The following is a 13,628-nucleotide window of genomic DNA, read 5'->3' on the forward strand; positions in this document are numbered from 1 at the left end:
TCACTTACCAAAACCAGACCGGCAAGGACACACAAACCGCCAGCTGTGACAAAAGAAAGAAAGTTAGTACACAAAAAATAGGGAGGGAGGGTGGGAAGCAGGTAAGTCTGTTGACTGTCTCTGGAAAAATGACAGTGACCGGGGTCACACAGAGGGCACCCTTTATCCCCTAGTGACTCCCGCCCCTACATTTACATACCCCAATCAAAAACACACATCCCCTAAGCATGCACTCACCCACACACATACATGCTCCCTGTCCATTTAGCTGATTCCCAGGAGCCTCGCTCATTGCTTAGATATTAAGAATGGGCTAAGTGATAGAACCAGGTGATCATCTCAAACAACTAGAAGTTGGGACTTTAATGGGAAACGTCATTTCTTAAAAGGTCAATCATTGGTCCATGAATAAAGAGACCAGTAACACAGTCTGTACAAAGTATAATGCGCTTGTGCAAATGTCAAAGTATATAATGATGAGATGAGTCAGAAATAACACGGGGAACAAATGATATACTTTCATTAACAAAATAACAGCAGAATATTGATGCGAATTCAAACACAGCCCTTCCTGTAAATTTCTGCATTACATTTTTGGCAAATACAGCTTGAATGTTTGTATAATTCCTTCTATAAATTCCATATTGGGCCTCTAGGTTATTTAAATAATTGTATAGTACCTAATTTGAAAAGGACAAATATTATTAATTTATCATTGAAGCGGCAATGCAAATGCAGCAAGTTCATAACCAGTGCCTGTGTAAATTAATATTTAGGCACTATGGGAGGAGAAAAGGATTCATTTGCCAGCATTCCAGCCGAAAGCAGTTTATGGATTAGTATTTTAAGAAAACTAACAGATGTGACAGAAGAATGTGCTCATTAAAATGGAAAATAATGTGCAACAGGTGTGACTATACACTACAGAGCTTTGGTACATGATCATGTTACAGCTCTCCCCTATCACAGGGAAGACATCATCAGTGGCAGTTTGCAGATGCCCGTTACCCCTTGAATTTGTACCTGTAAGGATTGGGCTGGGAGCATAAGAGCAGAGGATAGTCCAAAGCGGTGTCAGTAAACAGTTCAATAGGTCAGGGGCAGGCGGCAATCAGAGTAAACGGTAGTGCAGGCAAGGGTCACGTAACAGGCAAACAGGGGCAGTCCAATAGGAAAGCCAAAGGTCAAGTAACGGAGAATCCAATAGAGGGTCTGTAGCAGGATGCTGAAGTCCACGGGCATAAAGGAACCAAAGTTCTGGAGAACTGGAGTAAGGTGCTCATAGTTAGAGGGGTTTTTATAGTGCTGCGGGTATCTACTTCTCCTCTGTGCTGAACAAGATCTTTACTGGATTGGTCACCAGGCAGGGGTGAATCTAGAGTAACCTGTTCATTTAGTTCTGTATGATGGGGATTACAGGCATTACCTCCCCTCCACAGGTGTACTGCACTATGTTGATGTCTGGCCAACGCCTGGAAGTCCCCCCTGGGGTTTGTAGAAACTGTTTCCAGGAGACCTGCAGTGACGGAGGACAGGAATAGTAGTACTTTGGCTTAGGTAATAAATTATGATTTGTGCACTGCTTACTGAGAAGGTAACTAATGAAAATGAAGTTGTGAATTTCAATCACTTGCTTACTAACATAGGAAATAATCTGCTAATCAAAGTGCCCCCCATACTAGGCAGCCATCTAGTTAACCTGTATTGGGCAGCCAGCACTTGTTGGCTGTGTTAAACCCCATGTTGTTTTCTTAACAGTGACATATAACTCTCCTCTTTGTTAAGACTGATATTTAACGGGTTGCCATGTCCCCACTTAATTAAGCAATTTCCTCTAAGAAAGAATGGTTACTAAGCAAAGCTGGAAAAGGGATATACTGGTGCAAATGCTTACCAGATAGAAGTGGTGAAGATTATAATAATAATAAAGCAAAGGTTTAAGAACATGGCAGTGTCCCTATCTGAATTTCAGTGTTTATGGATGGTCATTGTGAGGACTGTACTGAAAAACTGCAGGCATGCTATAATTACTTGACCATCATTGTATTCATTGTGCATGGAAGCTCTAGTGTATTTTTAAATTTTAGGTTTGATTTATTCTTGGAAAGAAGGTACTAGGCCTTCCAGGATTGGCTGGAGTCACAGTGCAAGGACAGGTTGACATCAAGGGCAACCATTCCCTCTTAACAGTTGAGCATCTGACCTTATGTGGCTTCTTAGACTTCTAACTAGACACAATATGCAAGTAATGATTAGTCTATGGCAAAGACTGGTTCATGCACAGAATAATGGATGGCAGGTACTGAGGGAAAATACATATACATGAAAAGAGTTTGGACTGAGGTCAAAAGCCAGGGAACCAATCAACAAAAATAGATCCATGATCATAACTCCAAGAATATGATGCTACTATAAAGGAATGGTTGTTTAAGATATCTGGACAAGATGCAATGAGAAAATAAAACCCACTGAATGAGATTTGAGGTACTATGAGGGTTACCCTACCAAAAACGCGATCAAGGTAACAGAGTACCATCAACAGCAAATGGAGACGGAGAAATATAGAAAAAAAAGAGTTCAGGAGATTTTGAAACAATAATGAGATGTGGACTAAACATATACAGTATCAACTGTTTGGAGTAAACAATGTAGTAGAGAGAGAACAATTAAACAAGGAGGACACCAGAAGAGACTACATGATGTGTTCCAAGCTAGGATCAAGCCAGACCCCCAGTTTGTTTAGTCTGACCCATATGCAACAGAAATAATGTCCCTACAAACACTCATACATCTATGATAGCTAGATACCACCAGCCCTTACAACTATAATGTATTGTGACACAAGGTCTGGTAAAGTGGTAGATGGCAGGTATATTAGACCAGCCTTGGTCAATAGTAGTCTGCCTTAAAATATGTCCCAGGGAAAGATGTTTGACTACAAACTGCACTACTGGCAGTTTGCAAAACATGGTAAGGGTCCCTGGGGCGGAGAATCTGGAAGAGCAGGGTGGGCCAGTGCTCCAACAGCACTAATTGCTGTATTGATCCAGTCCAGAGTGTGCATTCTGGACAGGAGCTCCACAGGTGTGGACTAAGTAGCAGCTCACCTGTGGCTGATTAATTAGCAGGCAGAAGGTAAAAGGGTTTGAGCCTGATTCAGAGAGGAAGCCACTGTTATGCCAGCTAGGAGAGCTGATAAACTGAGGGGTGGTTTTTCTCTGCAAAGCCATATTGATGGTAAATTGTGACCTGTTTTGTTCTAAGCGAAGACTGTTATTCTGCTTACAACTGCTGCTGTTTGTTCCTTTAAAATAAACATTGAAGCTGAGCTGGATGTGTCCTGGACTTCATTTACCCTAGAAGACTGTGGTTACAGCCAAGATCCTTGACAAAAGTCCCAAGGAAAAGGGAGGCTTGTCACAGTATGTTAGATTAGCTGTTAACAATGCAAAGTGGTTTAGTATCAAATAGATTAGTTAAAGAGTGTTATCTTAATTATCATTTCCTACATTTGTACTTCACATAAATTTAATTGTCCAAGTTGTCTATATGTTGGGAATGCCTTTACATTACATATTTCAGTATGATTACCCTATTTTGTACACAAGTCTTTTAACCAATTAGACTCTTAGTAGTCATAATTGTCACAAGCTATTGGAAAGTGTGGCTTCTGCGGAGCTGCTTTCATTCATACACTTCGGCACATCATTTGGTTGGTTTTACCAATATGTATGTGAATTTGCCTGCATTTCTGCCTTTGCTTGCCTAAGTTATTTATAACAGTGAAGCACATTTACTTGTCAACTGGTAATATAAAAATTACACCACTGGGAGTAAAGCAAAGGAAAAAGTCCTAGGAAAACTAGTGAATGTGAGGAAATAGGATGAATGCATTGCTACTGCTTATTCTGATTTTAAAAATGCTTATATGTGTTTTATGTATTCATGCACAATTTTGCCTTGTTTATTATTTGATTAATAAGGTGTATGCTTCAAAGTATAAAACCACCAGCTGTAAAGCATCTGGCATAAGTTTTGGGTAAGTGGATTTAAATTTGTATTTTGGTGGCGGAACTGCTTAATAATTATGATCACACAAGATATTTTAGGAGTATTCGAAATTTGCAGCCTGATAAATCTTTCCCTGTGCTACTTCAAGCAGACAATTTAAAATATGCCTCACAGCTATATAAAAGTCTATCTCCATAATGTTCAAACTGTTTTCCTAAGAGAGTTTGTTACACTACAAGCATATGAGCAAACTTCTATAGGATGATGATAATGGTAATAATAATACTTTTTAATTTTCCATAACTGTACAAAATTCCCTGGCTACCAAGATGTTCAAACATTTCTCCAACAAATAACATCTAATCAAAATTACTATTATACGGGGGCATGGCCTATTCCAGAGAAGAGGTAGACACAGGCTAGTGGAACTCTTGCAAAAAGCAGCTTATAAGACTGCAAAACCACTCACAGTTTACCAGCTAACTGGCAGATCATTGCATTGGAAGATTAAAAAAGCTTCACAATTCTTAAATCAGTGTCAAGGGACACATAGCATACTCCATCACAAGGGCCTGGTGATGGACTGGACAGCAAAGTGGAACCCATCACACCAGCAGTCCAATATATTACACAGAACCAGCAATATTAGGGATAATGAAAGAGCTTTTAAAGGCCCTATGAGGCACCTCAAACTCTTAAAATTATCTTGGAAAATCTGCATAAGGAGGTAAATGAGCTGGGAGAAAGGAAATTACATATGGAAACAAAAAAGGCTGAATTTGCTAATGCGCATAATGACTCGATAGATAGACATAGCTTAATGGAGGGAGAGCTCAATTCTATTCTGGATGAAGATCTGATTTGAATGGTCATTCCAGGTGCAACAACCTCAGGATCAAATGAGTTAAATAGAAAATTCATGCCCAATCTCTATTTGCCTTTGTATCTGAGTATTTTGTGTTCTTCCAGATTACACCAAAAAAAGACTTGCTAATCGATAGAGCCTCCCTTGTCCCATGAGTTGTAATTGTCAGAATACATTTATACCATGTGAAAAATGCCCAGTGGCCACCAGAATTCATTTGACCATCAATTATGGCAGGTCACCCAGGTCCTAAGACCATTACACTACCACCACTGTGTTTGACTGTTTGTATGATGTTGTTATTGTGGAATGCTGTGATAGCTGTATGCCAGATGTAACAGGATCCATCCATGTCTTCTTATTTTAACAGTTTTCCCAAAAGGTTTTGGGGTCATCAAGGTGTTTGGCAAAAGGTTCACCGCTGTTCCATGTTTTCCCCATACATACATAAAGCCTCCCATCATGCTTTGTTTGAGTCCTAGCTTTGTAACCCTTTCATGACTGATAGATGTCAATTACTTTCTCACCATTCTTGAATTTCGTAAGATCACAGCATCATGTGCTGCTTTTTGAGACATTTCAGCCTCCTTCATTTTGCAAGACAAGTTCTATTTAATTGGTAGCAATCATGCCTGATGTGTCTAGTGAAATTGAAACCAATTATCAATTACATTTGGTTAATTGGTTGATTTAGTAATTACTTTTTCAGTTAGGGCCAGGTAGGGTTAGATAGCTTTTTTCATTCTATACATTAAATCATAATTTAAAAACTGCATTCTGTGTTTAGTCTGATATTAAAATTAATTTGATAATCTGAAACATTTAAGTGTGACAATTATCCAAAAATAGAAGAAATCAGGCAAATACTTTTCCACAGCACTGAATATGTGAGTGTGTAAGTATGTATGTGATCGTGATTATATTTTTAGGTGTGTGTATATTACTGTGTTAAATAATATGTAAAAAACAGATTCACAACATAGATATCAATTTCAACAATATCAACAATTTTCACCACGTGTACTGGAATTAGTTTTTTATACGTATGTATGTGCATATGAGTAACTATTGTGAGCAAAACAAAAATTGTAGAAAAGTAGAAAGATATATCTGTATATCCAGACTTACGGGATGACATATACAATGCTTTCTTTGTTAGGAAGAAATGTAGGATCACACTTATTGCATTTTTGATTTGGGATGCAGGTGGCTGGTTTCAGGATCTTTCTCATTATATTGAACAAATGTCAGACTTAACCATTTTATGAGTTTGTTTGCAGGCAACATACAGTTGAAATGTCTAAGGTATAAAGCCAGCATAATTGCTTAGCAAAATTTCACAGTAGTACTGTACTTTATCTGGCATTTTTACTCAACGGAACTTGCATGTGTTCCGGGTAGCATGGTTAATCCTTACCTTGTACAAGCGAAAATTACCTGACCTTTAAATATCCACTTGCAGGCAACTTCATCTAATCACGTGCTGATGTATTTATCAATCACTATGTTTAACCTGCTACAGTCAAAGTTGATTGTAGCATTAGGTTTTTGTTAAAAAGAAAGGTAAAATTAAATGTTGCAAAGGTTAGGGTCTTTCTAATATAGTTCTTTTTGATGCAATGCGATAATGAAAACAAACAAATTGAATAATTGCTGATCATTTAATGTTACATACTTGTATTTCACAGTTAAACAAAGACATTTCACTACCCAGTGTTCATTTGTTGGTATTAAGAATTCATGTAAAGGAAAAAAAATGAGAATTTATTTGCTGTAAATATAAACATTTGCTATTAACTATTTTGTTACAATGTTAATTTAAGGCGATATACGTACTATGCAGTTTAAGTTTCCAAAAAAATCCATTGTAGAGGAAAGAATTATTAATATTTTATATAGTGCCATCATATTCCGTAGCACTGTGCAATGGGATGTGGAAATCTCAACAATGACAGAAGGAACATAACAGGAGAGGAAGAGGGGAAGCCATGAGGAGATGTGGTCAAGAAGGATGTTAGCAGGGCCAGGGGGATGCAAAAGGAGATAGGATTAAATAGTCAAATAGCATGAACCTCAAATGAGTATAAAGAGAGTGATGCGCCAGAGGGAATAGGTTGAAAAGTACAAGTTGAGGAGAGTAGGAAGCCTACACCCCCACCCTTTATGTTATCAGATCTGGGAGTGTGAGTGAGGTAGAGGCCACCATAGGAAATAGCAGCGGGAGAGACAGTGTTACAAGAATAAATATATATGGACCCAAAGACACTTGTACTCTATGAAACTGATATTGATTATATGTATATATATATATATATATATATATATATATATATATATATATATACAAACCAAAGGGAGCGGCTGCACACTCAGAGAATTTATTAATATACACAGGCTTTTATTTGCCCAGGTGCTCCAAAAATAGCCAGATATATGAAACCAAAGAAAAAATGGGCACTCACGGGTCTTTGCAGTAAAGTGCATTAAGCACAATTTTATTTCAACCAGCACAGCCAACGTTTCGGACCACCTCCGGTCCTTTCTCAAGGCAAGTGCTGTGTGGCAAAGTGAAACAATTTATGCAGTGCAGTGATTAATGTGATAAACAACAGGAGTGGCTTACCCCACCTCTCAAACGATCATCATGTGGGAATGAAGACTGGAATCACCAGAACAGCATGTGCATATCCCCAGTTAAACATGGTGTGTACCTAGTAAAACATCCCCATGCAACACGCGGAACCTATAACCGTTCCGTTCAATACATTGAATTTCCTTTGGTCATGTGAAATAATATAAATAAAAGAGAAACTTCTCAGTGAAATAGCAATTAAATAGTGCATATAGAATGAAAATGTGTATGTTTAAAAAATACATAGTACCATACCCCAAGAATCTGTAATGGACAAAATTTAGCGAAGGCAGAGACTTCTGCAGGCTGCAAAGAAGTATTATGCATGCAATAAATAAAAACGGAACATATAGGGATTTCATAAGTGCCGCAAGCAAAAGTCCATAAAAAGGTATGATGCTCCATTTCATCGAGTATCCAAAAATGAGGAAAAAGAAACATGTTCATTTAGTCCCATTGGTGTGAGGGTGTTGAGAGTCTTGATCCAAAAGGTCTCGCGTTGAAGCAATAGCTTAGCCCTGTCACCTCCTCTTCTCAAGGGGGGGACCATATCAATGGCTACAAAGCGTAAAGAGCTCAAGTGATGTTTCTCACTCAAAAAATGTTTAGCCACTGGCTTATCAGTTGTTCCATCTCGGAACGCTGTATTGATAGCTGATCGGTGTCCCCGAATTCTGTCCCGTAGTGTCAAGTCCGTTTTTCCAATATAGCAAAGGCCACACGGGCATGTGATTTTATATACAACAAACTCTGATTTACAAGTGATATGATGATTAATGTCAAACTGCTTTCCTCGTATTCCAGTACTGTATACGTTACCAAAACTTCACAAGAATGCACATAAGCCACCAGGCCGACCCATAGTATCTGCAAAAAATGGCTAAACATTTTTTGAGTGAGAAACATCACTTGAGCTCTTTACGCTTTGTAGCCATTGATATGGTCCCCCCCTTGAGAAGAGGAGGTGACAGGGCTAAGCTATTGCTTCAACGCGAGACCTTTTGGATCAAGACTCTCAACACCCTCACACCAATGGGACTAAATGAACATGTTTCTTTTTCCTCATTTTTGGATACTCGATGAAATGGAGCATCATACCTTTTTATGGACTTTTGCTTGCGGCACTTATGAAATCCCTATATGTTCCGTTTTTATTTATTGCATGCATAATACTTCTTTGCAGCCTGCAGAAGTCTCTGCCTTCGCTAAATTTTGTCCATTACAGATTCTTGGGGTATGGTACTATGTATTTTTTAAACATACACATTTTCATTCTATATGCACTATTTAATTGCTATTTCACTGAGAAGTTTCTCTTTTATTTATATTATTTCACATGACCAAAGGAAATTCAATGTATTGAACGGAACGGTTATAGGTTCCGCGTGTTGCATGGGGATGTTTTACTAGGTACACACCATGTTTAACTGGGGATATGCACATGCTGTTCTGGTGATTCCAGTCTTCATTCCCACATGATGATCGTTTGAGAGGTGGGGTAAGCCACTCCTGTTGTTTATCACATTAATCACTGCACTGCATAAATTGTTTCACTTTGCCACACAGCACTTGCCTTGAGAAAGGACCGGAGGTGGTCCGAAACGTTGGCTGTGCTGGTTGAAATAAAATTGTGCTTAATGCACTTTACTGCAAAGACCCGTGAGTGCCCATTTTTTCTTTGGTTTCATATATATATATATATATATATATATATATATATATATATATATATATATATATTCAATTGGGCTACACAAGGATGTTCAAAAAAGGTAATAAACATATCTGGAAGCCACCTTGATATTTTTAGGTACACCCTTTAACATCAATATAAAATGGCACAAAAGGTTAGGAGCCAGATCTAAAAATATAGGATCCACGACTCCCAGAATTTGGTGTAAGCATTCTCTTGGTGACCAAGTCCTTAGTGGCCATGACAAGTAATATTATGCACTTTATTATTAAACTGTTTCCTTCTGATTTAGTTGTTGACTCAGTTTGATGTTACAAAGCCTTTTGTACACTGGTCTAAATATTAAAACTAGTAAGATACTATCTTCTCCAAGTTAGCTGGTAATCAACCTTCCACTGTTTTTCTAAAGTAATACTGATGCTGTCATTAGTCACACAGATAATGGTGTGACACAACAGAGTGTGTTAAAAAAATTATTTCTTGGAACATGATGAATGGAAACGTGGGCTCGTTTTTCACCCATTGCAAATAAGTAGATATTTCACTTTAAGAGTGATTGATCCAGAGGAAGCCAATTACACTGATAAATTGATTTATTTATTTTTTGAGCTCCCGTGTGTTACTGAAATTATAAGTAGCTATACTGTTTTTGGAAATAGGAAATCAAATCCGCTTTAAACATTAGATCATTTGTACACTCTCCGATCAATAACAATTATTTTGAACTTTTAAGAGATCTAACTTTTAACACTTAGATGAGACAGTAAATTGCAAGAATACTTTAGCCCACAGCTTGATTTTGTCTTGAAATTGTTGCCATACAAATAATAATATTAATATATTTAATAAATTAAGATTAAGGGCATTTTTTAATAAGATATACAGGTAATTTTGTTGTATTTAAGTGTTACATTAAATACAAGAAAATGGCTGGTGTGGACTATGCTAGCATTGACTTTAGTTAAATCCCTTTTTATGGTATTTAATACAAAAGACCAAGATGTTGTGTTTTATATATGTTACAGTGAAAGACCAAAATCTGGAGAATGTCGACATTCACCGGTGAATGTCAACATTCACATAGTCGCTTGGTGTATGTCCAAAATATTTGCTAAATACCCTTATTTCTTACTTACACCGGCCAATGTCGACATTCACCAAGTACTAATGGTGAATGTCGGAGATTTCTATTTTCTTCTCCGTATTTCAGCGGCGATAAAATATGACAAGGGTGACGTAACTTTTTCGCCTCTAGAAACTTATTTATTGCAACAACTGAATTTTATGACATTTTGAATTACACAGAAGTCCCTTGCTTTTGCAACTGCATTAACTTATTTATTGCAACAACTGAAACTATTATGACATTTTGAATTACACAGAAGTCCCTTGCTTTTGCAACTGCATTAACTTATTTATTGCAACAACTGAAACTATTATGACATTTTGAATTACACAGAAGTCCCTTGCTTTTGCAACTGCATTTATTTGTGGAACACCTCCTTTTGCAATGACAGCGTGTATAGCCTTGTCCGCCGCTTCTCGAATTAGCTGCAGCTGCTTCTCTCAGCGAAATTTCTTGAGCCGAAATCTCATTTATGGAAAGTAACTTTTCTTTACAAATTACGAACTGGTTACGTGTGTAAAGCTGCTTGAGGGTACCATTTTTATTTGCCAGTTTATAGAAGTCGGAGTCTTCTATCCCAACAACAACCGCTAACACATTTCGGCTATCTGTACGACCACGGTCGACATCAGGCACTTGTATTCGTACACTATCGCCAATTTGAGCAGGAGGAAATTGTTTTTGTGAGGTGCGTAACATTTTGTTTGCTTGCAGTACAAGATTCTCTTTCGCGGCCGCTCTTTTTATTGAAATTAACTCGTGTTTTCCAGTTAGAGCTTGATGTGGAAACGTAGTAGAATGCAGGTCCTCTTCAATATTTTTCCTTGAAATATGGTTTTCCGAATGACCACCGCACAAATTTTTTTCAGAAGTATCAACAGTTTCTTCATGCTGTTTTTCGGTTTCACAAGTATTGGCAATTTCTTTGAGTTGTTCTTCGGTTTCAATATTTGCGATTAGTTCGCTAGGCAAAAAAGACGATGCTATGCCTCTTTTAGCCTTAACGCCAAACATGGCTTCATAAGGACTTTGGCGTATTCCTTCGTGGTATGTAGTGTTCTTGGCAAATTGTACAAAGGGTAAACCATCTGACCATTTATTTGTATCGTTATCGTTCATCCATGCGGATAGCATATTCTGTATATCTTGATTGGCCCTTTCAACTGAGCCTTGTGTTTGACTGTGACGAGGCTTTCCATGGACTATCTTAACATCTTTCCACATAGCGCATAGTTCGGATATGACTTGATTACTGAATTCTCTACCATTATCTGATTGCAATATTGCTGGAGCACCAAATGTTAAAAATATTGAAAGAACGTGATGCGCTACTTCTTCAGCTCTCTTAGTTTTCAAAGGTCGTAGCTGGACAAACTTAGTTAAATGATCTTGGTAAACCATTATGAATTTATATTCGCCATCGCTGTTTGACTGTAGATCTATCAGATCAACTTGACATCTTGAGTTTAACTCAGAACTGACCATTGGTTTCACAACAATACCTTTCCTAGGTGCACTGTGTTTCATTTGACACTGTTTGCATAAATTTAAATACAACATGACAACTTCATACGTAATATTTTTGTATTTAACTTGCAATTCTTTCAGCATACGTGTTCTTCCTCCGTGGCCTATTCTGGTGTGAGTTTCATATAGTATACTGAACAATTCCTCATTGGTAACATAATACTGGATATTCGTGTCTCCTTGTTTTAATGGTACAATTAACTTCTCTTCATCATTAATTTTTAAAACATCAAAACGTTTTAATCGTCTGTAATCCAAAGGTGTATTGCACTTAGTTTTAGCAGAAACCACTTCAGAAAGTATTTTAGAGTACTTTTCTTGAGAAAAATAAAAACAATTGTCTTCTCGTTTTTCCGCAATTAATGCATTTAACTTTTCAAGAAAAAGATCACGATTCACTGCGGTATCCATTGATTATAAATAAGGGTGTCGTAAAAAATTTAGAAAACGTTACTCGCACCATCAAACGTTGCATAAAACGTTACTCGCACCATCAAACGTTGCATACGGACTGACAGCAGAACAAAGGATTTGGCATACGGACTGACAGCAGAACAAAGGATTTGGCGGGCACGGACTGACAGCAGAACAAAGGATTTGGCATACGGACTGACAGCAGAACAAAGGATTTGGCGGGAGACAGCCAGTCGCCTATCAAACGTTGCATACGGACTGACAGCAGAACAAAGGATTTGGCATACGGACTGACAGCAGAACAAAGGATTTTGCGGGAGACAGCCAGTCGCCTATTTGTCTCCTCTCTTTTTGACCTCCACCAGAGCATATCTGTGATTGTCGACATACACCGGTGAGGGTCCGAATGTAATATCATGAAATGAAATATTCGATCTTTCACCGATGTATTTGGTATGTGTTGACATTCACCGGTGAAAGTCGACATTCACCAATTTCGGTCTTTCACAGTAACATATATACATATATATATATATATATATATATATAAAATTAACTTGATTTTAAAAAAATGTGAGAGAAGTAAATAAAGTACATAAGTAAATATAATATGATAAAATGTTAGGAGCCACAGATTCCTGGCTTCCGGGATTTGATTGGTACTGCGAGGAGCCGTCAGATAAACTAAACCTACTCCAAAACTGCACCTGTTCTATGTTAAATGTTTTATCCTTATTTTATGGGGAAAAGAACAATTGAATCATCCATACAAGGACTAGCTCTTTAAGGCAGAGGAGAATAGGCTCATGGGGGAAATTCAGTCTCAGACCAGATGCTTTCGTAAATATTGACCTGATTTAGTTTGCTGGAGTTTACTGCTTATGCCTGGGTTAAATGTATTCTATTCTATTTAGATGTGATGTATTTTGGAACACTTTGGCCTCTTTCCTAGTTTTTTTTTTCTCTTTCATAAGCTCATTAGCATATAGAAGCTGCAACTTATGGATAATGATCTTTGGGGTTAAACTAGCTTTTGTCTACTGATCGCACCCCCAGTGAGATGTTCAGGTGCATTTTCTGTTATGGGCTACAGCAGCAGAAGACCTGGTGCCACTCCTGTCAGCTAAGAACAGGAAACCAAAATTGGACAATGGAAGACTGTAAGAACATTGCCTGGTCTGAAGAGTCTCGAGTTCAGCTATGACATTCAGATGGCAGGGTCAGACTTTGGTATAAACAACATGAAAGCATGGATCCATCCTGCCTTGTATCAACGGTTCAGGCTGGTGGTGGTGGAGTAATGGTGTGGGGGACATTTTCTTGGCACACTGTGGGCCCCTTAGTAGCAATTGAGCATCGT

The 13,628-nt window shown here is 37.9% G+C and overlaps 1 protein-coding gene across 1 annotated transcript in view; it reads right to left on the reverse strand.

Moving 5' to 3' along the window:
- Positions 1 to 12,205, reverse strand: part of LOC128484071 (KRAB-A domain-containing protein 2-like) — a 36,827-nt gene extending 24,622 nt beyond the window's left edge. The window contains exon 1 of the mRNA XM_053460388.1: positions 10,717 to 12,205. Within this exon, the coding sequence (XP_053316363.1) occupies positions 10,717 to 11,938 (1,222 nt within the window). The 5' untranslated portion in view covers positions 11,939 to 12,205. The remainder of the gene's footprint in view (positions 1 to 10,716) is intronic.
- Positions 12,206 to 13,628: the final 1,423 nt, after the last annotated feature.

The sequence above is a fragment of the Spea bombifrons genome, chromosome 3 (genome assembly GCF_027358695.1).
Source record: "Spea bombifrons isolate aSpeBom1 chromosome 3, aSpeBom1.2.pri, whole genome shotgun sequence".
NCBI lineage: Eukaryota > Metazoa > Chordata > Amphibia > Anura > Pelobatidae > Spea > Spea bombifrons.